Genomic DNA, 27,526 nt, shown 5'->3' with positions numbered 1-27,526 from the left:
GCTCGACCTTCTGGCATGGAAAACTGCTGCTGCAATTAAGTCGAACAGCTACTGCGGTCGCTGAAGAGCCCCTAATATTCTTGAAGGTGACGTTGGAGATCTTAACTTTTGACGGAAGCTGAAACAAACATCAGAAACGGCAAAGGGTTACAGAAATTTCATGTTGCGGGCAGATTTGTCCACGGACAATGCATTAAGAGACTCTTTCATTTTCATTTCTTTTCGCGTTACCTTTGGATTGCACTGATTCCATGGGCAGTACATTTGATCTATAATGATAGGGTTGCGGACATTTTTCATCATAATATCCTCGAAATGCATATCAGAGGCCATGCCACCATGTAATGCCGGCCATGTCTTAATTCTCACTCCATTGTCGGTGTCATAGAAGGTGCAGTTCCTTACGAAAATTCCGGAGACAAATTCATCAGTGGTCTTCCCTAAACTTCCCACGCTAATGCCATGTCCATGTCCACATCGTACGTTTGTGATCCTTATTTGTTCGCTGGCACCACCAATGGAGATGCAGTCATCGCCGGTGGCAATATTTGAATTAATAATGTTGATCCCGTTTGAATGCCCGATGTGAATTCCATCTGTATTGACGCTATCTCCTGGTGCAGTGATCGTGAAGCGATCGAAAGTAAGGTTTTTGCCACCTAGAAGATTGACATGGAAATTCTTACTATCGAGCGATGTTACGTCCTGAACTACGCTGTTGGTGATGAAGTCAAACCGCAAGCTCTGGCGTGTTTTTAAAGGGACAAGAAGCACATAAAGGAAACGTTATTAATCATCTTACAAAGCAGTATGATACATGCACAATATACGATTCAATTAAACTTACAACTGGAAGTCTCTTGCATTTTGGATTTCGACCGCAGTTATTTTGCTTCCAAGCCACTTGCCCTTGTCCGTCGAAGGTTCCACCACCGGATAATTTGAATTGATCAATGTATGCAAAAGTAATCCAGCTGTCCTTGGCATAACTGCTAGGGTTTATCGGTGCCAATAAGGTTCCTTGGACTTGAAGCTCCATGGCTCCCTTGCATGGACCATTTAAGTCAGTTAAACCTATGGAATATGTTCCTTTGGGTACTACAACTATGTTGGAACCCTTTGCTGAACAAGCCTCTTTCCACGCGCCCAATAATGCCTGAAAAGGAAAAAAAAAAGGGAGATGAAAGTTCAGTTAAAATGAGGTATAAGAAAATCACGGCGAAATTAAAAATTAGGAATCGTCAGCACACCTTGCTAATATCTGACTTGCCATCGGCTTTACCACCATAATTTTTCACATCAAATACGGCAGATTGAACTCTACCAGCAAAAACAAACAATAATAGCAAAGATGTCAGGGAAAAATACGTCTCCAGGGTCGTCATCTTCATGAAGCCTTTTCTTTTCTAAGTTCTTTCGTAAAATGCGCGGCAAATTAGAATGGATTTCTCCTTGTTTGCAAAAGCTTTTATATCTAAGCAATTATCTAAAGTTACCGGATTTTATAACGGAGGGAAGTTATTTACTTGTAACTTTTGTTCTATTATTGGAAATTGTTTTGTCGCTTTTTAATAAAAAGCATAACAGAGAAATACCGACTAACGTCTAACCTATAAGTAGATATTGTCTTGTTTTTCATTCGTTTGCAGCAAAACTTATCTTTACGTCTAAGCCTTTCATACTGATATAGCGATTTCTTACTTGTTCATGACAAGCACCCTCCAACGCCAATAGTAGATTTTCATTTGTCTCGCACCGTGCAATATTCCAAAATATTGCATAAAAAAAATAGAATTCACATAAGTAGAAATCGCATGCACTTTTTATGAGCCGCGTCACGTTTCCTTTTAAAGAAAAGGAAACGGAGCAACGATTAATCGTGACACATACTCACAGTGACTTCCTTTCTTGAAGAGATTTTAAGTGATGATGCTTGAGTAGATCCTAAATCATAGCACGGGTAGATTTATTCGCTTCACAGAATATTCTATTTTCATAAAATTAGTGCCATGTACCTTCTAAATTCATAATCGGTCCTTGAATCTTTTGAAAATTGCCCTTAGCATGCAATAAAAAAAAAATTTAAAGACGTTAAAAAAACCTAATGAGAAAATGTATTTTTCACCGAAGAGATTTCAACGCCTCAATATGTCGTGCAGTGACACAAAGTGAGCTAAAATGAAAAGCAAAATAGGCGACGCACATATTCACGGGGTTCGACAATATGTCGATGTGATAGAGCTTGTGCATTTTTTATTCCAAAACTTTGAGCTTATTGACCAACGAGCACCCGGGCTAGCTTGGTGATGCAGTCGGAAAATAGAGCTGTGCTGTTATTGGTTAAACCTGCAAGAATGAGAACGTGAGGTGATGGGTGCCCACGGCAGCCACTCCGACGCTCAACTCAATAAGCCTGAAGAGAAAAGCGAGAGAAAGGAATTGCTCATAACTTGAACAGTATAAAAGAACATCGTACCTTTGCCTCTCTGGTCGTTCTCCTTTAATACTGTAAGAAGACAGAGATAAATATAGCATTTTCTGATAATCCAATGATGATGTGATCGTTTGCTTGATCAGGGATATCGCCGGCTAATAGGTCGGTGATCCCGCGACTATAGCCATAATGGGTATACGCGGGACTGTGCCTGATAATGATAACTTTGTGCCGAGACTCATCTTATCCAGGGGAGGGCCAGTTATGCTAATAAACAGGGTGTTGAGGTGTGCGGGCCTTCCTTTCCTAGAGTGGGGCCGCGCTACCCACTCATCAGATCTTGCCACGTGGACCTATTATGTGTTGACAACTCATGCCTTTCTTTGGGCGACCCTTGTGCAGCATCACGTGGACCTATTATGTGTTGAAATTCTCACAGCACCTCGACCCATCAAATGAATAAGTTTTTATTAAACGAGTTTCTTAGGTTCCCGATAATAAGTTTTAAATGAGCAGCCCTAATTTCATGAGTCTCTTATTTCGCAAACCTTTCTAAAAAAACCGCATTTTGTTTCCCGCGGCCCAGTTTCTTTTCTCATTTGAGCCGAAAATGTTGCGTTGCATCGCATCCATTACATTGGATTACGCTGAAGGAGTTCATGATATGCTGTAGTGTTAAATTTTCTTTTGTCGATTTCATCACCGCACTGTGCAACGAAACTCAACAAATTCTTTAGGGAGTGGATTGTGTAAATCTAGCATCAAATTGAGTTCAGCACCAAAGAATACGCATATCTTTTCTTCTCATGGACAATGTGTGCCTTTGAGTGGAAATTTTAATACGATTACTCTATCGTGATGAAAATAACGTTCAAAACTGTACGAAAAATCTATAAAAAGCCTGAAAATTCGGACAGAATAATTTTTTCTAGGGTCGAAACTTGGCCAAACTGCCTTCGACTGTAATCTCATGTTTTCTGTTGTCAGTTTAATCACCGCACGACGAGGCGAAACCCGACGAGTGAGCGAGCAGATTGAATAGAAAATGGAAAAACAAAAAAGACAAAGAGCAACATGCGAGTATCTTGGCCGTCTACCCACGCAGTAACCTATATAAAAGGAAACTTTGAAGTGTCTCGTTTTATTTGGTAAAACTTACAACTTGAAATATGCTCATCTCCTCGATAATCCATGTATCGCGGCTAGGAGCTGCGAGGTTTGAGCGTTGACAATACTAGCAAATGGTTGGAGTCAATTTTCCCTTAAGTGTGGGTTTAACATTTGCACACAAGGATTTTACAGGGCCTTCCTTTCCTCCGTACGTCAAGTTAATGTCAGCGAGCTCGACCTTCTGGCATGGAAAACTGCTGCTGCAATTAAGTCGAACAGCTACTGCGGTCGCTGAAGAGCCCCTAATATTCTTGAAGGTGACGTTGGAGATCTTAACTTTTGACGGAAGCTGAAACAAACATCAGAAACGGCAAAGGGTTACAGAAATTTCATGTTGCGGGCAGATTTGTCCACGGACAATGCATTAAGAGACTCTTTCATTTTCATTTCTTTTCGCGTTACCTTTGGATTGCACTGATTCCATGGGCAGTACATTTGATCTATAATGATAGGGTTGCGGACATTTTTCATCATAATATCCTCGAAATGCATATCAGAGGCCATGCCACCATGTAATGCCGGCCATGTCTTAATTCTCACTCCATTGTCGGTGTCATAGAAGGTGCAGTTCCTTACGAAAATTCCGGAGACAAATTCATCAGTGGTCTTCCCTAAACTTCCCACGCTAATGCCATGTCCATGTCCACATCGTACGTTTGTGATCCTTATTTGTTCGCTGGCACCACCAATGGAGATGCAGTCATCGCCGGTGGCAATATTTGAATTAATAATGTTGATCCCGTTTGAATGCCCGATGTGAATTCCATCTGTATTGACGCTATCTCCTGGTGCAGTGATCGTGAAGCGATCGAAAGTAAGGTTTTTGCCACCTAGAAGATTGACATGGAAATTCTTACTATCGAGCGATGTTACGTCCTGAACTACGCTGTTGGTGATGAAGTCAAACCGCAAGCTCTGGCGTGTTTTTAAAGGGACAAGAAGCACATAAAGGAAACGTTATTAATCATCTTACAAAGCAGTATGATACATGCACAATATACGATTCAATTAAACTTACAACTGGAAGTCTCTTGCATTTTGGATTTCGACCGCAGTTATTTTGCTTCCAAGCCACTTGCCCTTGTCCGTCGAAGGTTCCACCACCGGATAATTTGAATTGATCAATGTATGCAAAAGTAATCCAGCTGTCCTTGGCATAACTGCTAGGGTTTATCGGTGCCAATAAGGTTCCTTGGACTTGAAGCTCCATGGCTCCCTTGCATGGACCATTTAAGTCAGTTAAACCTATGGAATATGTTCCTTTGGGTACTACAACTATGTTGGAACCCTTTGCTGAACAAGCCTCTTTCCACGCGCCCAATAATGCCTGAAAAGGAAAAAAAAAGGGAGATGAAAGTTCAGTTAAAATGAGGTATAAGAAAATCACGGCGAAATTAAAAATTAGGAATCGTCAGCACACCTTGCTAATATCTGACTTGCCATCGGCTTTACCACCATAATTTTTCACATCAAATACGGCAGATTGAACTCTACCAGCAAAAACAAACAATAATAGCAAAGATGTCAGGGAAAAATACGTCTCCAGGGTCGTCATCTTCATGAAGCCTTTTCTTTTCTAAGTTCTTTCGTAAAATGCGCGGCAAATTAGAATGGATTTCTCCTTGTTTGCAAAAGCTTTTATATCTAAGCAATTATCTAAAGTTACCGGATTTATAACGGAGGGAAGTTATTTACTTGTAACTTTTGTTCTATTATTGGAAATTGTTTTGTCGCTTTTTAATAAAAAGCATAACAGAGAAATACCGACTAACGTCTAACCTATAAGTAGATATTGTCTTGTTTTTCATTCGTTTGCAGCAAAACTTATCTTTACGTCTAAGCCTTTCATACTGATATAGCGATTTCTTACTTGTTCATGACAAGCACCCTCCAACGCCAATAGTAGATTTTCATTTGTCTCGCACCGTGCAATATTCCAAAATATTGCATAAAAAAAATAGAATTCACATAAGTAGAAATCGCATGCACTTTTTATGAGCCGCGTCACGTTTCCTTTTAAAGAAAAGGAAACGGAGCAACGATTAATCGTGACACATACTCACAGTGACTTCCTTTCTTGAAGAGATTTTAAGTGATGATGCTTGAGTAGATCCTAAATCATAGCACGGGTAGATTTATTCGCTTCACAGAATATTCTATTTTCATAAAATTAGTGCCATGTACCTTCTAAATTCATAATCGGTCCTTGAATCTTTTGAAAATTGCCCTTAGCATGCAATAAAAAAAAAATTTAAAGACGTTAAAAAAACCTAATGAGAAAATGTATTTTTCACCGAAGAGATTTCAACGCCTCAATATGTCGTGCAGTGACACAAAGTGAGCTAAAATGAAAAGCAAAATAGGCGACGCACATATTCACGGGGTTCGACAATATGTCGATGTGATAGAGCTTGTGCATTTTTTATTCCAAAACTTTGAGCTTATTGACCAACGAGCACCCGGGCTAGCTTGGTGATGCAGTCGGAAAATAGAGCTGTGCTGTTATTGGTTAAACCTGCAAGAATGAGAACGTGAGGTGATGGGTGCCCACGGCAGCCACTCCGACGCTCAACTCAATAAGCCTGAAGAGAAAAGCGAGAGAAAGGAATTGCTCATAACTTGAACAGTATAAAAGAACATCGTACCTTTGCCTCTCTGGTCGTTCTCCTTTAATACTGTAAGAAGACAGAGATAAATATAGCATTTTCTGATAATCCAATGATGATGTGATCGTTTGCTTGATCAGGGATATCGCCGGCTAATAGGTCGGTGATCCCGCGACTATAGCCATAATGGGTATACGCGGGACTGTGCCTGATAATGATAACTTTGTGCCGAGACTCATCTTATCCAGGGGAGGGCCAGTTATGCTAATAAACAGGGTGTTGAGGTGTGCGGGCCTTCCTTTCCTAGAGTGGGGCCGCGCTACCCACTCATCAGATCTTGCCACGTGGACCTATTATGTGTTGACAACTCATGCCTTTCTTTGGGCGACCCTTGTGCAGCATCACGTGGACCTATTATGTGTTGAAATTCTCACAGCACCTCGACCCATCAAATGAATAAGTTTTTATTAAACGAGTTTCTTAGGTTCCCGATAATAAGTTTTAAATGAGCAGCCCTAATTTCATGAGTCTCTTATTTCGCAAACCTTTCTAAAAAAACCGCATTTTGTTTCCCGCGGCCCAGTTTCTTTTCTCATTTGAGCCGAAAATGTTGCGTTGCATCGCATCCATTACATTGGATTACGCTGAAGGAGTTCATGATATGCTGTAGTGTTAAATTTTCTTTTGTCGATTTCATCACCGCACTGTGCAACGAAACTCAACAAATTCTTTAGGGAGTGGATTGTGTAAATCTAGCATCAAATTGAGTTCAGCACCAAAGAATACGCATATCTTTTCTTCTCATGGACAATGTGTGCCTTTGAGTGGAAATTTTAATACGATTACTCTATCGTGATGAAAATAACGTTCAAAACTGTACGAAAAATCTATAAAAAGCCTGAAAATTCGGACAGAATAATTTTTTCTAGGGTCGAAACTTGGCCAAACTGCCTTCGACTGTAATCTCATGTTTTCTGTTGTCAGTTTAATCACCGCACGACGAGGCGAAACCCGACGAGTGAGCGAGCAGATTGAATAGAAAATGGAAAAAACAAAAAAGACAAAGAGCAACATGCGAGTATCTTGGCCGTCTACCCACGCAGTAACCTATATAAAAGGAAACTTTGAAGTGTCTCGTTTTATTTGGTAAAACTTACAACTTGAAATATGCTCATCTCCTCGATAATCCATGTATCGCGGCTAGGAGCTGCGAGGTTTGAGCGTTGACAATACTAGCAAATGGTTGGAGTCAATTTTCCCTTAAGTGTGGGTTTAACATTTGCACACAAGGATTTTACAGGGCCTTCCTTTCCTCCGTACGTCAAGTTAATGTCAGCGAGCTCGACCTTCTGGCATGGAAAACTGCTGCTGCAATTAAGTCGAACAGCTACTGCGGTCGCTGAAGAGCCCCTAATATTCTTGAAGGTGACGTTGGAGATCTTAACTTTTGACGGAAGCTGAAACAAACATCAGAAACGGCAAAGGGTTACAGAAATTTCATGTTGCGGGCAGATTTGTCCACGGACAATGCATTAAGAGACTCTTTCATTTTCATTTCTTTTCGCGTTACCTTTGGATTGCACTGATTCCATGGGCAGTACATTTGATCTATAATGATAGGGTTGCGGACATTTTTCATCATAATATCCTCGAAATGCATATCAGAGGCCATGCCACCATGTAATGCCGGCCATGTCTTAATTCTCACTCCATTGTCGGTGTCATAGAAGGTGCAGTTCCTTACGAAAATTCCGGAGACAAATTCATCAGTGGTCTTCCCTAAACTTCCCACGCTAATGCCATGTCCATGTCCACATCGTACGTTTGTGATCCTTATTTGTTCGCTGGCACCACCAATGGAGATGCAGTCATCGCCGGTGGCAATATTTGAATTAATAATGTTGATCCCGTTTGAATGCCCGATGTGAATTCCATCTGTATTGACGCTATCTCCTGGTGCAGTGATCGTGAAGCGATCGAAAGTAAGGTTTTTGCCACCTAGAAGATTGACATGGAAATTCTTACTATCGAGCGATGTTACGTCCTGAACTACGCTGTTGGTGATGAAGTCAAACCGCAAGCTCTGGCGTGTTTTTAAAGGGACAAGAAGCACATAAAGGAAACGTTATTAATCATCTTACAAAGCAGTATGATACATGCACAATATACGATTCAATTAAACTTACAACTGGAAGTCTCTTGCATTTTGGATTTCGACCGCAGTTATTTTGCTTCCAAGCCACTTGCCCTTGTCCGTCGAAGGTTCCACCACCGGATAATTTGAATTGATCAATGTATGCAAAAGTAATCCAGCTGTCCTTGGCATAACTGCTAGGGTTTATCGGTGCCAATAAGGTTCCTTGGACTTGAAGCTCCATGGCTCCCTTGCATGGACCATTTAAGTCAGTTAAACCTATGGAATATGTTCCTTTGGGTACTACAACTATGTTGGAACCCTTTGCTGAACAAGCCTCTTTCCACGCGCCCAATAATGCCTGAAAAGGAAAAAAAAAAGGGAGATGAAAGTTCAGTTAAAATGAGGTATAAGAAAATCACGGCGAAATTAAAAATTAGGAATCGTCAGCACACCTTGCTAATATCTGACTTGCCATCGGCTTTACCACCATAATTTTTCACATCAAATACGGCAGATTGAACTCTACCAGCAAAAACAAACAATAATAGCAAAGATGTCAGGGAAAAATACGTCTCCAGGGTCGTCATCTTCATGAAGCCTTTTCTTTTCTAAGTTCTTTCGTAAAATGCGCGGCAAATTAGAATGGATTTCTCCTTGTTTGCAAAAGCTTTTATATCTAAGCAATTATCTAAAGTTACCGGATTTTATAACGGAGGGAAGTTATTTACTTGTAACTTTTGTTCTATTATTGGAAATTGTTTTGTCGCTTTTTAATAAAAAGCATAACAGAGAAATACCGACTAACGTCTAACCTATAAGTAGATATTGTCTTGTTTTTCATTCGTTTGCAGCAAAACTTATCTTTACGTCTAAGCCTTTCATACTGATATAGCGATTTCTTACTTGTTCATGACAAGCACCCTCCAACGCCAATAGTAGATTTTCATTTGTCTCGCACCGTGCAATATTCCAAAATATTGCATAAAAAAAATAGAATTCACATAAGTAGAAATCGCATGCACTTTTTATGAGCCGCGTCACGTTTCCTTTTAAAGAAAAGGAAACGGAGCAACGATTAATCGTGACACATACTCACAGTGACTTCCTTTCTTGAAGAGATTTTAAGTGATGATGCTTGAGTAGATCCTAAATCATAGCACGGGTAGATTTATTCGCTTCACAGAATATTCTATTTTCATAAAATTAGTGCCATGTACCTTCTAAATTCATAATCGGTCCTTGAATCTTTTGAAAATTGCCCTTAGCATGCAATAAAAAAAAAATTTAAAGACGTTAAAAAAACCTAATGAGAAAATGTATTTTTCACCGAAGAGATTTCAACGCCTCAATATGTCGTGCAGTGACACAAAGTGAGCTAAAATGAAAAGCAAAATAGGCGACGCACATATTCACGGGGTTCGACAATATGTCGATGTGATAGAGCTTGTGCATTTTTTATTCCAAAACTTTGAGCTTATTGACCAACGAGCACCCGGGCTAGCTTGGTGATGCAGTCGGAAAATAGAGCTGTGCTGTTATTGGTTAAACCTGCAAGAATGAGAACGTGAGGTGATGGGTGCCCACGGCAGCCACTCCGACGCTCAACTCAATAAGCCTGAAGAGAAAAGCGAGAGAAAGGAATTGCTCATAACTTGAACAGTATAAAAGAACATCGTACCTTTGCCTCTCTGGTCGTTCTCCTTTAATACTGTAAGAAGACAGAGATAAATATAGCATTTTCTGATAATCCAATGATGATGTGATCGTTTGCTTGATCAGGGATATCGCCGGCTAATAGGTCGGTGATCCCGCGACTATAGCCATAATGGGTATACGCGGGACTGTGCCTGATAATGATAACTTTGTGCCGAGACTCATCTTATCCAGGGGAGGGCCAGTTATGCTAATAAACAGGGTGTTGAGGTGTGCGGGCCTTCCTTTCCTAGAGTGGGGCCGCGCTACCCACTCATCAGATCTTGCCACGTGGACCTATTATGTGTTGACAACTCATGCCTTTCTTTGGGCGACCCTTGTGCAGCATCACGTGGACCTATTATGTGTTGAAATTCTCACAGCACCTCGACCCATCAAATGAATAAGTTTTTATTAAACGAGTTTCTTAGGTTCCCGATAATAAGTTTTAAATGAGCAGCCCTAATTTCATGAGTCTCTTATTTCGCAAACCTTTCTAAAAAAACCGCATTTTGTTTCCCGCGGCCCAGTTTCTTTTCTCATTTGAGCCGAAAATGTTGCGTTGCATCGCATCCATTACATTGGATTACGCTGAAGGAGTTCATGATATGCTGTAGTGTTAAATTTTCTTTTGTCGATTTCATCACCGCACTGTGCAACGAAACTCAACAAATTCTTTAGGGAGTGGATTGTGTAAATCTAGCATCAAATTGAGTTCAGCACCAAAGAATACGCATATCTTTTCTTCTCATGGACAATGTGTGCCTTTGAGTGGAAATTTTAATACGATTACTCTATCGTGATGAAAATAACGTTCAAAACTGTACGAAAAATCTATAAAAAGCCTGAAAATTCGGACAGAATAATTTTTTCTAGGGTCGAAACTTGGCCAAACTGCCTTCGACTGTAATCTCATGTTTTCTGTTGTCAGTTTAATCACCGCACGACGAGGCGAAACCCGACGAGTGAGCGAGCAGATTGAATAGAAAATGGAAAAACAAAAAAGACAAAGAGCAACATGCGAGTATCTTGGCCGTCTACCCACGCAGTAACCTATATAAAAGGAAACTTTGAAGTGTCTCGTTTTATTTGGTAAAACTTACAACTTGAAATATGCTCATCTCCTCGATAATCCATGTATCGCGGCTAGGAGCTGCGAGGTTTGAGCGTTGACAATACTAGCAAATGGTTGGAGTCAATTTTCCCTTAAGTGTGGGTTTAACATTTGCACACAAGGATTTTACAGGGCCTTCCTTTCCTCCGTACGTCAAGTTAATGTCAGCGAGCTCGACCTTCTGGCATGGAAAACTGCTGCTGCAATTAAGTCGAACAGCTACTGCGGTCGCTGAAGAGCCCCTAATATTCTTGAAGGTGACGTTGGAGATCTTAACTTTTGACGGAAGCTGAAACAAACATCAGAAACGGCAAAGGGTTACAGAAATTTCATGTTGCGGGCAGATTTGTCCACGGACAATGCATTAAGAGACTCTTTCATTTTCATTTCTTTTCGCGTTACCTTTGGATTGCACTGATTCCATGGGCAGTACATTTGATCTATAATGATAGGGTTGCGGACATTTTTCATCATAATATCCTCGAAATGCATATCAGAGGCCATGCCACCATGTAATGCCGGCCATGTCTTAATTCTCACTCCATTGTCGGTGTCATAGAAGGTGCAGTTCCTTACGAAAATTCCAGAGACAAATTCATCAGTGGTCTTCCCTAAACTTCCCACGCTAATGCCATGTCCATGTCCACATCGTACGTTTGTGATCCTTATTTGTTCGCTGGCACCACCAATGGAGATGCAGTCATCGCCGGTGGCAATATTTGAATTAATAATGTTGATCCCGTTTGAATGCCCGATGTGAATTCCATCTGTATTGACGCTATCTCCTGGTGCAGTGATCGTGAAGCGATCGAAAGTAAGGTTTTTGCCACCTAGAAGATTGACATGGAAATTCTTACTATCGAGCGATGTTACGTCCTGAACTACGCTGTTGGTGATGAAGTCAAACCGCAAGCTCTGGCGTGTTTTTAAAGGGACAAGAAGCACATAAAGGAAACGTTATTAATCATCTTACAAAGCAGTATGATACATGCACAATATACGATTCAATTAAACTTACAACTGGAAGTCTCTTGCATTTTGGATTTCGACCGCAGTTATTTTGCTTCCAAGCCACTTGCCCTTGTCCGTCGAAGGTTCCACCACCGGATAATTTGAATTGATCAATGTATGCAAAAGTAATCCAGCTGTCCTTGGCATAACTGCTAGGGTTTATCGGTGCCAATAAGGTTCCTTGGACTTGAAGCTCCATGGCTCCCTTGCATGGACCATTTAAGTCAGTTAAACCTATGGAATATGTTCCTTTGGGTACTACAACTATGTTGGAACCCTTTGCTGAACAAGCCTCTTTCCACGCGCCCAATAATGCCTGAAAAGGAAAAAAAAAAGGGAGATGAAAGTTCAGTTAAAATGAGGTATAAGAAAATCACGGCGAAATTAAAAATTAGGAATCGTCAGCACACCTTGCTAATATCTGACTTGCCATCGGCTTTACCACCATAATTTTTCACATCAAATACGGCAGATTGAACTCTACCAGCAAAAACAAACAATAATAGCAAAGATGTCAGGGAAAAATACGTCTCCAGGGTCGTCATCTTCATGAAGCCTTTTCTTTTCTAAGTTCTTTCGTAAAATGCGCGGCAAATTAGAATGGATTTCTCCTTGTTTGCAAAAGCTTTTATATCTAAGCAATTATCTAAAGTTACCGGATTTTATAACGGAGGGAAGTTATTTACTTGTAACTTTTGTTCTATTATTGGAAATTGTTTTGTCGCTTTTTAATAAAAAGCATAACAGAGAAATACCGACTAACGTCTAACCTATAAGTAGATATTGTCTTGTTTTTCATTCGTTTGCAGCAAAACTTATCTTTACGTCTAAGCCTTTCATACTGATATAGCGATTTCTTACTTGTTCATGACAAGCACCCTCCAACGCCAATAGTAGATTTTCATTTGTCTCGCACCGTGCAATATTCCAAAATATTGCATAAAAAAAATAGAATTCACATAAGTAGAAATCGCATGCACTTTTTATGAGCCGCGTCACGTTTCCTTTTAAAGAAAAGGAAACGGAGCAACGATTAATCGTGACACATACTCACAGTGACTTCCTTTCTTGAAGAGATTTTAAGTGATGATGCTTGAGTAGATCCTAAATCATAGCACGGGTAGATTTATTCGCTTCACAGAATATTCTATTTTCATAAAATTAGTGCCATGTACCTTCTAAATTCATAATCGGTCCTTGAATCTTTTGAAAATTGCCCTTAGCATGCAATAAAAAAAAAATTTAAAGACGTTAAAAAAACCTAATGAGAAAATGTATTTTTCACCGAAGAGATTTCAACGCCTCAATATGTCGTGCAGTGACACAAAGTGAGCTAAAATGAAAAGCAAAATAGGCGACGCACATATTCACGGGGTTCGACAATATGTCGATGTGATAGAGCTTGTGCATTTTTTATTCCAAAACTTTGAGCTTATTGACCAACGAGCACCCGGGCTAGCTTGGTGATGCAGTCGGAAAATAGAGCTGTGCTGTTATTGGTTAAACCTGCAAGAATGAGAACGTGAGGTGATGGGTGCCCACGGCAGCCACTCCGACGCTCAACTCAATAAGCCTGAAGAGAAAAGCGAGAGAAAGGAATTGCTCATAACTTGAACAGTATAAAAGAACATCGTACCTTTGCCTCTCTGGTCGTTCTCCTTTAATACTGTAAGAAGACAGAGATAAATATAGCATTTTCTGATAATCCAATGATGATGTGATCGTTTGCTTGATCAGGGATATCGCCGGCTAATAGGTCGGTGATCCCGCGACTATAGCCATAATGGGTATACGCGGGACTGTGCCTGATAATGATAACTTTGTGCCGAGACTCATCTTATCCAGGGGAGGGCCAGTTATGCTAATAAACAGGGTGTTGAGGTGTGCGGGCCTTCCTTTCCTAGAGTGGGGCCGCGCTACCCACTCATCAGATCTTGCCACGTGGACCTATTATGTGTTGACAACTCATGCCTTTCTTTGGGCGACCCTTGTGCAGCATCACGTGGACCTATTATGTGTTGAAATTCTCACAGCACCTCGACCCATCAAATGAATAAGTTTTTATTAAACGAGTTTCTTAGGTTCCCGATAATAAGTTTTAAATGAGCAGCCCTAATTTCATGAGTCTCTTATTTCGCAAACCTTTCTAAAAAAACCGCATTTTGTTTCCCGCGGCCCAGTTTCTTTTCTCATTTGAGCCGAAAATGTTGCGTTGCATCGCATCCATTACATTGGATTACGCTGAAGGAGTTCATGATATGCTGTAGTGTTAAATTTTCTTTTGTCGATTTCATCACCGCACTGTGCAACGAAACTCAACAAATTCTTTAGGGAGTGGATTGTGTAAATCTAGCATCAAATTGAGTTCAGCACCAAAGAATACGCATATCTTTTCTTCTCATGGACAATGTGTGCCTTTGAGTGGAAATTTTAATACGATTACTCTATCGTGATGAAAATAACGTTCAAAACTGTACGAAAAATCTATAAAAAGCCTGAAAATTCGGACAGAATAATTTTTTCTAGGGTCGAAACTTGGCCAAACTGCCTTCGACTGTAATCTCATGTTTTCTGTTGTCAGTTTAATCACCGCACGACGAGGCGAAACCCGACGAGTGAGCGAGCAGATTGAATAGAAAATGGAAAAAACAAAAAAGACAAAGAGCAACATGCGAGTATCTTGGCCGTCTACCCACGCAGTAACCTATATAAAAGGAAACTTTGAAGTGTCTCGTTTTATTTGGTAAAACTTACAACTTGAAATATGCTCATCTCCTCGATAATCCATGTATCGCGGCTAGGAGCTGCGAGGTTTGAGCGTTGACAATACTAGCAAATGGTTGGAGTCAATTTTCCCTTAAGTGTGGGTTTAACATTTGCACACAAGGATTTTACAGGGCCTTCCTTTCCTCCGTACGTCAAGTTAATGTCAGCGAGCTCGACCTTCTGGCATGGAAAACTGCTGCTGCAATTAAGTCGAACAGCTACTGCGGTCGCTGAAGAGCCCCTAATATTCTTGAAGGTGACGTTGGAGATCTTAACTTTTGACGGAAGCTGAAACAAACATCAGAAACGGCAAAGGGTTACAGAAATTTCATGTTGCGGGCAGATTTGTCCACGGACAATGCATTAAGAGACTCTTTCATTTTCATTTCTTTTCGCGTTACCTTTGGATTGCACTGATTCCATGGGCAGTACATTTGATCTATAATGATAGGGTTGCGGACATTTTTCATCATAATATCCTCGAAATGCATATCAGAGGCCATGCCACCATGTAATGCCGGCCATGTCTTAATTCTCACTCCATTGTCGGTGTCATAGAAGGTGCAGTTCCTTACGAAAATTCCAGAGACAAATTCATCAGTGGTCTTCCCTAAACTTCCCACGCTAATGCCATGTCCATGTCCACATCGTACGTTTGTGATCCTTATTTGTTCGCTGGCACCACCAATGGAGATGCAGTCATCGCCGGTGGCAATATTTGAATTAATAATGTTGATCCCGTTTGAATGCCCGATGTGAATTCCATCTGTATTGACGCTATCTCCTGGTGCAGTGATCGTGAAGCGATCGAAAGTAAGGTTTTTGCCACCTAGAAGATTGACATGGAAATTCTTACTATCGAGCGATGTTACGTCCTGAACTACGCTGTTGGTGATGAAGTCAAACCGCAAGCTCTGGCGTGTTTTTAAAGGGACAAGAAGCACATAAAGGAAACGTTATTAATCATCTTACAAAGCAGTATGATACATGCACAATATACGATTCAATTAAACTTACAACTGGAAGTCTCTTGCATTTTGGATTTCGACCGCAGTTATTTTGCTTCCAAGCCACTTGCCCTTGTCCGTCGAAGGTTCCACCACCGGATAATTTGAATTGATCAATGTATGCAAAAGTAATCCAGCTGTCCTTGGCATAACTGCTAGGGTTTATCGGTGCCAATAAGGTTCCTTGGACTTGAAGCTCCATGGCTCCCTTGCATGGACCATTTAAGTCAGTTAAACCTATGGAATATGTTCCTTTGGGTACTACAACTATGTTGGAACCCTTTGCTGAACAAGCCTCTTTCCACGCGCCCAATAATGCCTGAAAAGGAAAAAAAAAAGGGAGATGAAAGTTCAGTTAAAATGAGGTATAAGAAAATCACGGCGAAATTAAAAATTAGGAATCGTCAGCACACCTTGCTAATATCTGACTTGCCATCGGCTTTACCACCATAATTTTTCACATCAAATACGGCAGATTGAACTCTACCAGCAAAAACAAACAATAATAGCAAAGATGTCAGGGAAAAATACGTCTCCAGGGTCGTCATCTTCATGAAGCCTTTTCTTTTCTAAGTTCTTTCGTAAAATGCGCGGCAAATTAGAATGGATTTCTCCTTGTTTGCAAAAGCTTTTATATCTAAGCAATTATCTAAAGTTACCGGATTTTATAACGGAGGGAAGTTATTTACTTGTAACTTTTGTTCTATTATTGGAAATTGTTTTGTCGCTTTTTAATAAAAAGCATAACAGAGAAATACCGACTAACGTCTAACCTATAAGTAGATATTGTCTTGTTTTTCATTCGTTTGCAGCAAAACTTATCTTTACGTCTAAGCCTTTCATACTGATATAGCGATTTCTTACTTGTTCATGACAAGCACCCTCCAACGCCAATAGTAGATTTTCATTTGTCTCGCACCGTGCAATATTCCAAAATATTGCATAAAAAAATAGAATTCACATAAGTAGAAATCGCATGCACTTTTTATGAGCCGCGTCACGTTTCCTTTTAAAGAAAAGGAAACGGAGCAACGATTAATCGTGACACATACTCACAGTGACTTCCTTTCTTGAAGAGATTTTAAGTGATGATGCTTGAGTAGATCCTAAATCATAGCACGGGTAGATTTATTCGCTTCACAGAATATTCTATTTTCATAAAATTAGTGCCATGTACCTTCTAAATTCATAATCGGTCCTTGAATCTTTTGAAAATTGCCCTTAGCATGCAATAAAAAAAAAATTTAAAGACGTTAAAAAAACCTAATGAGAAAATGTATTTTTCACCGAAGAGATTTCAACGCCTCAATATGTCGTGCAGTGACACAAAGTGAGCTAAAATGAAAAGCAAAATAGGCGACGCACATATTCACGGGGTTCGACAATATGTCGATGTGATAGAGCTTGTGCATTTTTTATTCCAAAACTTTGAGCTTATTGACCAACGAGCACCCGGGCTAGCTTGGTGATGCAGTCGGAAAATAGAGCTGTGCTGTTATTGGTTAAACCTGCAAGAATGAGAACGTGAGGTGATGGGTGCCCACGGCAGCCACTCCGACGCTCAACTCAATAAGCCTGAAGAGAAAAGCGAGAGAAAGGAATTGCTCATAACTTGAACAGTATAAAAGAACATCGTACCTTTGCCTCTCTGGTCGTTCTCCTTTAATACTGTAAGAAGACAGAGATAAATATAGCATTTTCTGATAATCCAATGATGATGTGATCGTTTGCTTGATCAGGGATATCGCCGGCTAATAGGTCGGTGATCCCGCGACTATAGCCATAATGGGTATACGCGGGACTGTGCCTGATAATGATAACTTTGTGCCGAGACTCATCTTATCCAGGGGAGGGCCAGTTATGCTAATAAACAGGGTGTTGAGGTGTGCGGGCCTTCCTTTCCTAGAGTGGGGCCGCGCTACCCACTCATCAGATCTTGCCACGTGGACCTATTATGTGTTGACAACTCATGCCTTTCTTTGGGCGACCCTTGTGCAGCATCACGTGGACCTATTATGTGTTGAAATTCTCACAGCACCTCGACCCATCAAATGAATAAGTTTTTATTAAACGAGTTTCTTAGGTTCCCGATAATAAGTTTTAAATGAGCAGCCCTAATTTCATGAGTCTCTTATTTCGCAAACCTTTCTAAAAAAAACCGCATTTTGTTTCCCGCGGCCCAGTTTCTTTTCTCATTTGAGCCGAAAATGTTGCGTTGCATCGCATCCATTACATTGGATTACGCTGAAGGAGTTCATGATATGCTGTAGTGTTAAATTTTCTTTTGTCGATTTCATCACCGCACTGTGCAACGAAACTCAACAAATTCTTTAGGGAGTGGATTGTGTAAATCTAGCATCAAATTGAGTTCAGCACCAAAGAATACGCATATCTTTTCTTCTCATGGACAATGTGTGCCTTTGAGTGGAAATTTTAATACGATTACTCTATCGTGATGAAAATAACGTTCAAAACTGTACGAAAAATCTATAAAAAGCCTGAAAATTCGGACAGAATAATTTTTTCTAGGGTCGAAACTTGGCCAAACTGCCTTCGACTGTAATCTCATGTTTTCTGTTGTCAGTTTAATCACCGCACGACGAGGCGAAACCCGACGAGTGAGCGAGCAGATTGAATAGAAAATGGAAAAACAAAAAAGACAAAGAGCAACATGCGAGTATCTTGGCCGTCTACCCACGCAGTAACCTATATAAAAGGAAACTTTGAAGTGTCTCGTTTTATTTGGTAAAACTTACAACTTGAAATATGCTCATCTCCTCGATAATCCATGTATCGCGGCTAGGAGCTGCGAGGTTTGAGCGTTGACAATACTAGCAAATGGTTGGAGTCAATTTTCCCTTAAGTGTGGGTTTAACATTTGCACACAAGGATTTTACAGGGCCTTCCTTTCCTCCGTACGTCAAGTTAATGTCAGCGAGCTCGACCTTCTGGCATGGAAAACTGCTGCTGCAATTAAGTCGAACAGCTACTGCGGTCGCTGAAGAGCCCCTAATATTCTTGAAGGTGACGTTGGAGATCTTAACTTTTGACGGAAGCTGAAACAAACATCAGAAACGGCAAAGGGTTACAGAAATTTCATGTTGCGGGCAGATTTGTCCACGGACAATGCATTAAGAGACTCTTTCATTTTCATTTCTTTTCGCGTTACCTTTGGATTGCACTGATTCCATGGGCAGTACATTTGATCTATAATGATAGGGTTGCGGACATTTTTCATCATAATATCCTCGAAATGCATATCAGAGGCCATGCCACCATGTAATGCCGGCCATGTCTTAATTCTCACTCCATTGTCGGTGTCATAGAAGGTGCAGTTCCTTACGAAAATTCCGGAGACAAATTCATCAGTGGTCTTCCCTAAACTTCCCACGCTAATGCCATGTCCATGTCCACATCGTACGTTTGTGATCCTTATTTGTTCGCTGGCACCACCAATGGAGATGCAGTCATCGCCGGTGGCAATATTTGAATTAATAATGTTGATCCCGTTTGAATGCCCGATGTGAATTCCATCTGTATTGACGCTATCTCCTGGTGCAGTGATCGTGAAGCGATCGAAAGTAAGGTTTTTGCCACCTAGAAGATTGACATGGAAATTCTTACTATCGAGCGATGTTACGTCCTGAACTACGCTGTTGGTGATGAAGTCAAACCGCAAGCTCTGGCGTGTTTTTAAAGGGACAAGAAGCACATAAAGGAAACGTTATTAATCATCTTACAAAGCAGTATGATACATGCACAATATACGATTCAATTAAACTTACAACTGGAAGTCTCTTGCATTTTGGATTTCGACCGCAGTTATTTTGCTTCCAAGCCACTTGCCCTTGTCCGTCGAAGGTTCCACCACCGGATAATTTGAATTGATCAATGTATGCAAAAGTAATCCAGCTGTCCTTGGCATAACTGCTAGGGTTTATCGGTGCCAATAAGGTTCCTTGGACTTGAAGCTCCATGGCTCCCTTGCATGGACCATTTAAGTCAGTTAAACCTATGGAATATGTTCCTTTGGGTACTACAACTATGTTGGAACCCTTTGCTGAACAAGCCTCTTTCCACGCGCCCAATAATGCCTGAAAAGGAAAAAAAAAAGGGAGATGAAAGTTCAGTTAAAATGAGGTATAAGAAAATCACGGCGAAATTAAAAATTAGGAATCGTCAGCACACCTTGCTAATATCTGACTTGCCATCGGCTTTACCACCATAATTTTTCACATCAAATACGGCAGATTGAACTCTACCAGCAAAAACAAACAATAATAGCAAAGATGTCAGGGAAAAATACGTCTCCAGGGTCGTCATCTTCATGAAGCCTTTTCTTTTCTAAGTTCTTTCGTAAAATGCGCGGCAAATTAGAATGGATTTCTCCTTGTTTGCAAAAGCTTTTATATCTAAGCAATTATCTAAAGTTACCGGATTTTATAACGGAGGGAAGTTATTTACTTGTAACTTTTGTTCTATTATTGGAAATTGTTTTGTCGCTTTTTAATAAAAAGCATAACAGAGAAATACCGACTAACGTCTAACCTATAAGTAGATATTGTCTTGTTTTTCATTCGTTTGCAGCAAAACTTATCTTTACGTCTAAGCCTTTCATACTGATATAGCGATTTCTTACTTGTTCATGACAAGCACCCTCCAACGCCAATAGTAGATTTTCATTTGTCTCGCACCGTGCAATATTCCAAAATATTGCATAAAAAAAATAGAATTCACATAAGTAGAAATCGCATGCACTTTTTATGAGCCGCGTCACGTTTCCTTTTAAAGAAAAGGAAACGGAGCAACGATTAATCGTGACACATACTCACAGTGACTTCCTTTCTTGAAGAGATTTTAAGTGATGATGCTTGAGTAGATCCTAAATCATAGCACGGGTAGATTTATTCGCTTCACAGAATATTCTATTTTCATAAAATTAGTGCCATGTACCTTCTAAATTCATAATCGGTCCTTGAATCTTTTGAAAATTGCCCTTAGCATGCAATAAAAAAAAAATTTAAAGACGTTAAAAAAACCTAATGAGAAAATGTATTTTTCACCGAAGAGATTTCAACGCCTCAATATGTCGTGCAGTGACACAAAGTGAGCTAAAATGAAAAGCAAAATAGGCGACGCACATATTCACGGGGTTCGACAATATGTCGATGTGATAGAGCTTGTGCATTTTTTATTCCAAAACTTTGAGCTTATTGACCAACGAGCACCCGGGCTAGCTTGGTGATGCAGTCGGAAAATAGAGCTGTGCTGTTATTGGTTAAACCTGCAAGAATGAGAACGTGAGGTGATGGGTGCCCACGGCAGCCACTCCGACGCTCAACTCAATAAGCCTGAAGAGAAAAGCGAGAGAAAGGAATTGCTCATAACTTGAACAGTATAAAAGAACATCGTACCTTTGCCTCTCTGGTCGTTCTCCTTTAATACTGTAAGAAGACAGAGATAAATATAGCATTTTCTGATAATCCAATGATGATGTGATCGTTTGCTTGATCAGGGATATCGCCGGCTAATAGGTCGGTGATCCCGCGACTATAGCCATAATGGGTATACGCGGGACTGTGCCTGATAATGATAACTTTGTGCCGAGACTCATCTTATCCAGGGGAGGGCCAGTTATGCTAATAAACAGGGTGTTGAGGTGTGCGGGCCTTCCTTTCCTAGAGTGGGGCCGCGCTACCCACTCATCAGATCTTGCCACGTGGACCTATTATGTGTTGACAACTCATGCCTTTCTTTGGGCGACCCTTGTGCAGCATCACGTGGACCTATTATGTGTTGAAATTCTCACAGCACCTCGACCCATCAAATGAATAAGTTTTTATTAAACGAGTTTCTTAGGTTCCCGATAATAAGTTTTAAATGAGCAGCCCTAATTTCATGAGTCTCTTATTTCGCAAACCTTTCTAAAAAAACCGCATTTTGTTTCCCGCGGCCCAGTTTCTTTTCTCATTTGAGCCGAAAATGTTGCGTTGCATCGCATCCATTACATTGGATTACGCTGAAGGAGTTCATGATATGCTGTAGTGTTAAATTTTCTTTTGTTGATTTCATCACCGCACTGTGCAACGAAACTCAACAAATTCTTTAGGGAGTGGATTGTGTAAATCTAGCATCAAATTGAGTTCAGCACCAAAGAATACGCATATCTTTTCTTCTCATGGACAATGTGTGCCTTTGAGTGGAAATTTTAATACGATTACTCTATCGTGATGAAAATAACGTTCAAAACTGTACGAAAAATCTATAAAAAGCCTGAAAATTCGGACAGAATAATTTTTTCTAGGGTCGAAACTTGGCCAAACTGCCTTCGACTGTAATCTCATGTTTTCTGTTGTCAGTTTAATCACCGCACGACGAGGCGAAACCCGACGAGTGAGCGAGCAGATTGAATAGAAAATGGAAAAACAAAAAAGACAAAGAGCAACATGCGAGTATCTTGGCCGTCTACCCACGCAGTAACCTATATAAAAGGAAACTTTGAAGTGTCTCGTTTCATTTGGTAAAACTTACAACTTGAAATATGCTCATCTCCTCGATAATCCATGTATCGCGGCTAGGAGCTGCGAGGTTTGAGCGTTGACAATACTAGCAAATGGTTGGAGTCAATTTTCCCTTAAGTGTGGGTTTAACATTTGCACACAAGGATTTTACAGGGCCTTCCTTTCCTCCGTACGTCAAGTTAATGTCAGCGAGCTCGACCTTCTGGCATGGAAAACTGCTGCTGCAATTAAGTCGAACAGCTACTGCGGTCGCTGAAGAGCCCCTAATATTCTTGAAGGTGACGTTGGAGATCTTAACTTTTGACGGAAGCTGAAACAAACATCAGAAACGGCAAAGGGTTACAGAAATTTCATGTTGCGGGCAGATTTGTCCACGGACAATGCATTAAGAGACTCTTTCATTTTCATTTCTTTTCGCGTTACCTTTGGATTGCACTGATTCCATGGGCAGTACATTTGATCTATAATGATAGGGTTGCGGACATTTTTCATCATAATATCCTCGAAATGCATATCAGAGGCCATGCCACCATGTAATGCCGGCCATGTCTTAATTCTCACTCCATTGTCGGTGTCATAGAAGGTGCAGTTCCTTACGAAAATTCCGGAGACAAATTCATCAGTGGTCTTCCCTAAACTTCCCACGCTAATGCCATGTCCATGTCCACATCGTACGTTTGTGATCCTTATTTGTTCGCTGGCACCACCAATGGAGATGCAGTCATCGCCGGTGGCAATATTTGAATTAATAATGTTGATCCCGTTTGAATGCCCGATGTGAATTCCATCTGTATTGACGCTATCTCCTGGTGCAGTGATCGTGAAGCGATCGAAAGTAAGGTTTTTGCCACCTAGAAGATTGACATGGAAATTCTTACTATCGAGCGATGTTACGTCCTGAACTACGCTGTTGGTGATGAAGTCAAACCGCAAGCTCTGGCGTGTTTTTAAAGGGACAAGAAGCACATAAAGGAAACGTTATTAATCATCTTACAAAGCAGTATGATACATGCACAATATACGATTCAATTAAACTTACAACTGGAAGTCTCTTGCATTTTGGATTTCGACCGCAGTTATTTTGCTTCCAAGCCACTTGCCCTTGTCCGTCGAAGGTTCCACCACCGGATAATTTGAATTGATCAATGTATGCAAAAGTAATCCAGCTGTCCTTGGCATAACTGCTAGGGTTTATCGGTGCCAATAAGGTTCCTTGGACTTGAAGCTCCATGGCTCCCTTGCATGGACCATTTAAGTCAGTTAAACCTATGGAATATGTTCCTTTGGGTACTACAACTATGTTGGAACCCTTTGCTGAACAAGCCTCTTTCCACGCGCCCAATAATGCCTGAAAAGGAAAAAAAAAAGGGAGATGAAAGTTCAGTTAAAATGAGGTATAAGAAAATCACGGCGAAATTAAAAATTAGGAATCGTCAGCACACCTTGCTAATATCTGACTTGCCATCGGCTTTACCACCATAATTTTTCACATCAAATACGGCAGATTGAACTCTACCAGCAAAAACAAACAATAATAGCAAAGATGTCAGGGAAAAATACGTCTCCAGGGTCGTCATCTTCATGAAGCCTTTTCTTTTCTAAGTTCTTTCGTAAAATGCGCGGCAAATTAGAATGGATTTCTCCTTGTTTGCAAAAGCTTTTATATCTAAGCAATTATCTAAAGTTACCGGATTTTATAACGGAGGGAAGTTATTTACTTGTAACTTTTGTTCTATTATTGGAAATTGTTTTGTCGCTTTTTAATAAAAAGCATAACAGATAAATACCGACTAACGTCTAACCTATAAGTAGATATTGTCTTGTTTTTCATTCGTTTGCAGCAAAACTTATCTTTACGTCTAAGCCTTTCATACTGATATAGCGATTTCTTACTTGTTCATGACAAGCACCCTCCAACGCCAATAGTAGATTTTCATTTGTCTCGCACCGTGCAATATTCCAAAATATTGCATAAAAAAAATAGAATTCACATAAGTAGAAATCGCATGCACTTTTTATGAGCCGCGTCACGTTTCCTTTTAAAGAAAAGGAAACGGAGCAACGATTAATCGTGACACATACTCACAGTGACTTCCTTTCTTGAAGAGATTTTAAGTGATGATGCTTGAGTAGATCCTAAATCATAGCACGGGTAGATTTATTCGCTTCACAGAATATTCTATTTTCATAAAATTAGTGCCATGTACCTTCTAAATTCATAATCGGTCCTTGAATCTTTTGAAAATTGCCCTTAGCATGCAATAAAAAAAAAATTTAAAGACGTTAAAAAACCTAATGAGAAAATGTATTTTTCACCGAAGAGATTTCAACGCCTCAATATGTCGTGCAGTGACACAAAGTGAGCTAAAATGAAAAGCAAAATAGGCGACGCACATATTCACGGGGTTCGACAATATGTCGATGTGATAGAGCTTGTGCATTTTTTATTCCAAAACTTTGAGCTTATTGACCAACGAGCACCCGGGCTAGCTTGGTGATGCAGTCGGAAAATAGAGCTGTGCTGTTATTGGTTAAACCTGCAAGAATGAGAACGTGAGGTGATGGGTGCCCACGGCAGCCACTCCGACGCTCAACTCAATAAGCCTGAAGAGAAAAGCGAGAGAAAGGAATTGCTCATAACTTGAACAGTATAAAAGAACATCGTACCTTTGCCTCTCTGGTCGTTCTCCTTTAATACTGTAAGAAGACAGAGATAAATATAGCATTTTCTGATAATCCAATGATGATGTGATCGTTTGCTTGATCAGGGATATCGCCGGCTAATAGGTCGGTGATCCCGCGACTATAGCCATAATGGGTATACGCGGGACTGTGCCTGATAATGATAACTTTGTGCCGAGACTCATCTTATCCAGGGGAGGGCCAGTTATGCTAATAAACAGGGTGTTGAGGTGTGCGGGCCTTCCTTTCCTAGAGTGGGGCCGCGCTACCCACTCATCAGATCTTGCCACGTGGACCTATTATGTGTTGACAACTCATGCCTTTCTTTGGGCGACCCTTGTGCAGCATCACGTGGACCTATTATGTGTTGAAATTCTCACAGCACCTCGACCCATCAAATGAATAAGTTTTTATTAAACGAGTTTCTTAGGTTCCCGATAATAAGTTTTAAATGAGCAGCCCTAATTTCATGAGTCTCTTATTTCGCAAACCTTTCTAAAAAAACCGCATTTTGTTTCCCGCGGCCCAGTTTCTTTTCTCATTTGAGCCGAAAATGTTGCGTTGCATCGCATCCATTACATTGGATTACGCTGAAGGAGTTCATGATATGCTGTAGTGTTAAATTTTCTTTTGTCGATTTCATCACCGCACTGTGCAACGAAACTCAACAAATTCTTTAGGGAGTGGATTGTGTAAATCTAGTGAGTAGACATTAAATTAGGAAAAAAACAATCTGTGCTGAATCTTTTCTTCAGACCTCTTGGAGGGTCAATTGAAAAATATACGATAACTCGTGATTGCCTTCAACACCCATCTTGCAGCGAGTGGACTATAATAACCTCAAAGAAGTCATTGGCTGAAGCCATGCAAACGGAAAAATTATAACAAAAAAATAAAATAAAATTATAATAAAAAAAATAGAATAAAATAAAATTATAATAAAAAAATAGTGATTTCAATGGGTATTGAACCCATGACAAAAACTATAGAATAGTTAAGCATTAACAATTCAACTACATTTTTTTTCACGTAAAATGATGTTTGTAATTACATACATACTATTATAACAGCAATGCCAAATTTAGCACCAATAAATACTAATATTTATAGCTTTTTATATGTATAATATGCTATCAAAATGAAAATTTCAAAATAAATAATCCACCATAATAAAAAATGATGTTTGAAGATATGAAAATTCAAAAAATTAAAAAATTGAGTAAAATAAAATGTTTTTGGAATGAAAACTTGGCCAAACCGCCTTCGGCAGTTTGTCAGCGCGTAGAGCTCAAAAAGTTATATGAAATCAAAAAAAAATTCGCTCGAATCGGACAATCGAGGAGGGAGATATGACCTTTCAAAGTTTTTAAACTATGCCACTTCTACTAGACCTGGCTTGGACGCTAATGGGCTGGACTCAACCCTTCCCACCAGATGCAAAACGACATCATTTCGAGACACTATATAAATTGTATAAAATTGACCATTTTGGCGCTGTAAAAATTGGACTCGGGCGCGCTCCCTCTAGGACTCGGGCGCGCTGTAAAAAATTTGAAACACACAATGAGCTTAAGATCGGCTCTTACCTCTTGAAGATCGAGAGAGAGACGACCTAAACTCGGAGATCCAAGCAAATGGGCTCCTGAGTTTCCAAAGCTCCAAAACTTGGTTTAAATGCTCAAAACTTGCAATGTGAGTTTAAAACTCAAGAAAAATGGAAGAGATTTGGAGGAAGAACACAAGATTTGCAAAGGGAAGGTCGGAAGCTCACTGTGGCCGAAAATGGGAGAAAGCTCGCCCATTTCGGCTAAGTGCCCCTTTTATAGGTGGCTGGCCAGGCCACGTTTGGGGGCCGAATGTGCCTCCGCATCCATGCAATGTTCGGCGGCCGAACTTGACTTTCGGCGGCCGAACCTGGACTTCTCTAACTCATGCTTTCGGGGGCCTAACGTGCCTCCAAAACGTATGCATGTTCGGCGGCCGAACTTGACTTTCGGCGGCCGAACCTGGGTTTTCCTCCTAAGACTTTTCATGCAAAAACTCATTTAATTTCATACTTAAAACCATTAAAAACATGAAAACATTTTATAAAAACCTGGTTTCCCTTCTAGAGGTTTCCGACATCCGAGATTCCACCGGACGGTTGGAATTCCGATACCGGAGTCTAGCCGGGTATTACATTCTCCCCCCCTTAAGAACATTCGTCCCCGAATGTTCCTCAACTAGTACATGCATAGTAAAATAACATAACATACATGTAAAACACATAGGGACTAACCTTAAAAGAGGTGGGGATATTGCTGGAGCATGGACTCCCGTGTCTCCCAGGTACATTCTTCTATATTGTGGTGGTTCCAAAGGACTTTCACCATTGGGATTTCCTTGT

General features: G+C 40.4%; 7 protein-coding genes across 7 annotated transcripts; all 7 read right to left on the bottom strand.

Moving 5' to 3' along the window:
• Nucleotides 1-147: 147 nt before the first annotated feature.
• LOC122722446 (polygalacturonase-like) lies at nucleotides 148-1,385 on the bottom strand. Its single transcript, XM_043953144.1, has 3 exons — nucleotides 1,251-1,385; nucleotides 848-1,156; nucleotides 148-777 (listed from the first exon to the last, which is right to left on the bottom strand). Exons 1-3 carry the CDS (start codon nucleotides 1,383-1,385, stop codon nucleotides 148-150), a joined length of 1,074 nt encoding a protein of 357 aa, XP_043809079.1.
• A 2,537-nt stretch (nucleotides 1,386-3,922) lies between these two features.
• LOC122722445 (polygalacturonase-like) lies at nucleotides 3,923-5,159 on the bottom strand. Its single transcript, XM_043953143.1, has 3 exons — nucleotides 5,025-5,159; nucleotides 4,623-4,931; nucleotides 3,923-4,552 (listed from the first exon to the last, which is right to left on the bottom strand). The coding sequence occupies exons 1-3, from the start codon at nucleotides 5,157-5,159 to the stop codon at nucleotides 3,923-3,925; spliced, it is 1,074 nt and encodes a 357-aa protein (XP_043809078.1).
• Nucleotides 5,160-7,696: 2,537 nt separating this feature from the next.
• On the bottom strand, nucleotides 7,697-8,934 carry LOC122722444 (polygalacturonase-like). Its single transcript, XM_043953142.1, has 3 exons — nucleotides 8,800-8,934; nucleotides 8,397-8,705; nucleotides 7,697-8,326 (listed from the first exon to the last, which is right to left on the bottom strand). The coding sequence occupies exons 1-3, from the start codon at nucleotides 8,932-8,934 to the stop codon at nucleotides 7,697-7,699; spliced, it is 1,074 nt and encodes a 357-aa protein (XP_043809077.1).
• Nucleotides 8,935-11,125: 2,191 nt separating this feature from the next.
• On the bottom strand, nucleotides 11,126-12,709 carry LOC122722443 (polygalacturonase-like). The gene is made up of 3 exons (XM_043953141.1): nucleotides 12,575-12,709; nucleotides 12,172-12,480; nucleotides 11,126-12,101 (listed from the first exon to the last, which is right to left on the bottom strand). The coding sequence occupies exons 1-3, from the start codon at nucleotides 12,707-12,709 to the stop codon at nucleotides 11,472-11,474; spliced, it is 1,074 nt and encodes a 357-aa protein (XP_043809076.1). The 3' UTR covers nucleotides 11,126-11,471.
• Nucleotides 12,710-14,902: 2,193 nt separating this feature from the next.
• On the bottom strand, nucleotides 14,903-16,485 carry LOC122722442 (polygalacturonase-like). The gene is made up of 3 exons (XM_043953140.1): nucleotides 16,351-16,485; nucleotides 15,948-16,256; nucleotides 14,903-15,877 (listed from the first exon to the last, which is right to left on the bottom strand). Exons 1-3 carry the CDS (start codon nucleotides 16,483-16,485, stop codon nucleotides 15,248-15,250), a joined length of 1,074 nt encoding a protein of 357 aa, XP_043809075.1. The 3' UTR covers nucleotides 14,903-15,247.
• Nucleotides 16,486-19,022: 2,537 nt separating this feature from the next.
• LOC122722441 (polygalacturonase-like) lies at nucleotides 19,023-20,260 on the bottom strand. The gene is made up of 3 exons (XM_043953139.1): nucleotides 20,126-20,260; nucleotides 19,723-20,031; nucleotides 19,023-19,652 (listed from the first exon to the last, which is right to left on the bottom strand). Exons 1-3 carry the CDS (start codon nucleotides 20,258-20,260, stop codon nucleotides 19,023-19,025), a joined length of 1,074 nt encoding a protein of 357 aa, XP_043809074.1.
• Nucleotides 20,261-22,797: 2,537 nt separating this feature from the next.
• On the bottom strand, nucleotides 22,798-24,035 carry LOC122722440 (polygalacturonase-like). Its single transcript, XM_043953138.1, has 3 exons — nucleotides 23,901-24,035; nucleotides 23,498-23,806; nucleotides 22,798-23,427 (listed from the first exon to the last, which is right to left on the bottom strand). The coding sequence occupies exons 1-3, from the start codon at nucleotides 24,033-24,035 to the stop codon at nucleotides 22,798-22,800; spliced, it is 1,074 nt and encodes a 357-aa protein (XP_043809073.1).
• Nucleotides 24,036-27,526: the final 3,491 nt, after the last annotated feature.

This window comes from Manihot esculenta, chromosome 18 (genome assembly GCF_001659605.2).
Source record: "Manihot esculenta cultivar AM560-2 chromosome 18, M.esculenta_v8, whole genome shotgun sequence".
Lineage (NCBI taxonomy): Eukaryota > Viridiplantae > Streptophyta > Magnoliopsida > Malpighiales > Euphorbiaceae > Manihot > Manihot esculenta.
Note: the sequence above shows the minus strand (reverse complement) of the source record. Positions and strands in the feature narration are given on the sequence as shown.

What these genes read in the sequence shown, in the direction of transcription:
- LOC122722446 (XM_043953144.1), bottom strand. Translation starts at nt 1,385, where the DNA reads ATGACGACCCTGGAGACGTATTTTTCCCTGACATCTTTGCTATTATTG. An exon ending in GCAAGTCAGATATTAGCAAG is followed by an intron (nt 1,157 to 1,250) that starts GTGTGCTGACGA and finishes TTTCCTTTTCAG; the next exon opens with GCATTATTGGGCGCGTGGAA. An exon ending in AATGCAAGAGACTTCCAGTT is followed by an intron (nt 778 to 847) that starts GTAAGTTTAATT and finishes TAACGTTTCCTT; the next exon opens with TATGTGCTTCTTGTCCCTTT.
- LOC122722445 (XM_043953143.1), bottom strand. Translation starts at nt 5,159, where the DNA reads ATGACGACCCTGGAGACGTATTTTTCCCTGACATCTTTGCTATTATTG. An exon ending in GCAAGTCAGATATTAGCAAG is followed by an intron (nt 4,932 to 5,024) that starts GTGTGCTGACGA and finishes TTTCCTTTTCAG; the next exon opens with GCATTATTGGGCGCGTGGAA. An exon ending in AATGCAAGAGACTTCCAGTT is followed by an intron (nt 4,553 to 4,622) that starts GTAAGTTTAATT and finishes TAACGTTTCCTT; the next exon opens with TATGTGCTTCTTGTCCCTTT.
- LOC122722444 (XM_043953142.1), bottom strand. Translation starts at nt 8,934, where the DNA reads ATGACGACCCTGGAGACGTATTTTTCCCTGACATCTTTGCTATTATTG. An exon ending in GCAAGTCAGATATTAGCAAG is followed by an intron (nt 8,706 to 8,799) that starts GTGTGCTGACGA and finishes TTTCCTTTTCAG; the next exon opens with GCATTATTGGGCGCGTGGAA. An exon ending in AATGCAAGAGACTTCCAGTT is followed by an intron (nt 8,327 to 8,396) that starts GTAAGTTTAATT and finishes TAACGTTTCCTT; the next exon opens with TATGTGCTTCTTGTCCCTTT.
- LOC122722443 (XM_043953141.1), bottom strand. Translation starts at nt 12,709, where the DNA reads ATGACGACCCTGGAGACGTATTTTTCCCTGACATCTTTGCTATTATTG. An exon ending in GCAAGTCAGATATTAGCAAG is followed by an intron (nt 12,481 to 12,574) that starts GTGTGCTGACGA and finishes TTTCCTTTTCAG; the next exon opens with GCATTATTGGGCGCGTGGAA. An exon ending in AATGCAAGAGACTTCCAGTT is followed by an intron (nt 12,102 to 12,171) that starts GTAAGTTTAATT and finishes TAACGTTTCCTT; the next exon opens with TATGTGCTTCTTGTCCCTTT.
- LOC122722442 (XM_043953140.1), bottom strand. Translation starts at nt 16,485, where the DNA reads ATGACGACCCTGGAGACGTATTTTTCCCTGACATCTTTGCTATTATTG. An exon ending in GCAAGTCAGATATTAGCAAG is followed by an intron (nt 16,257 to 16,350) that starts GTGTGCTGACGA and finishes TTTCCTTTTCAG; the next exon opens with GCATTATTGGGCGCGTGGAA. An exon ending in AATGCAAGAGACTTCCAGTT is followed by an intron (nt 15,878 to 15,947) that starts GTAAGTTTAATT and finishes TAACGTTTCCTT; the next exon opens with TATGTGCTTCTTGTCCCTTT.
- LOC122722441 (XM_043953139.1), bottom strand. Translation starts at nt 20,260, where the DNA reads ATGACGACCCTGGAGACGTATTTTTCCCTGACATCTTTGCTATTATTG. An exon ending in GCAAGTCAGATATTAGCAAG is followed by an intron (nt 20,032 to 20,125) that starts GTGTGCTGACGA and finishes TTTCCTTTTCAG; the next exon opens with GCATTATTGGGCGCGTGGAA. An exon ending in AATGCAAGAGACTTCCAGTT is followed by an intron (nt 19,653 to 19,722) that starts GTAAGTTTAATT and finishes TAACGTTTCCTT; the next exon opens with TATGTGCTTCTTGTCCCTTT.
- LOC122722440 (XM_043953138.1), bottom strand. Translation starts at nt 24,035, where the DNA reads ATGACGACCCTGGAGACGTATTTTTCCCTGACATCTTTGCTATTATTG. An exon ending in GCAAGTCAGATATTAGCAAG is followed by an intron (nt 23,807 to 23,900) that starts GTGTGCTGACGA and finishes TTTCCTTTTCAG; the next exon opens with GCATTATTGGGCGCGTGGAA. An exon ending in AATGCAAGAGACTTCCAGTT is followed by an intron (nt 23,428 to 23,497) that starts GTAAGTTTAATT and finishes TAACGTTTCCTT; the next exon opens with TATGTGCTTCTTGTCCCTTT.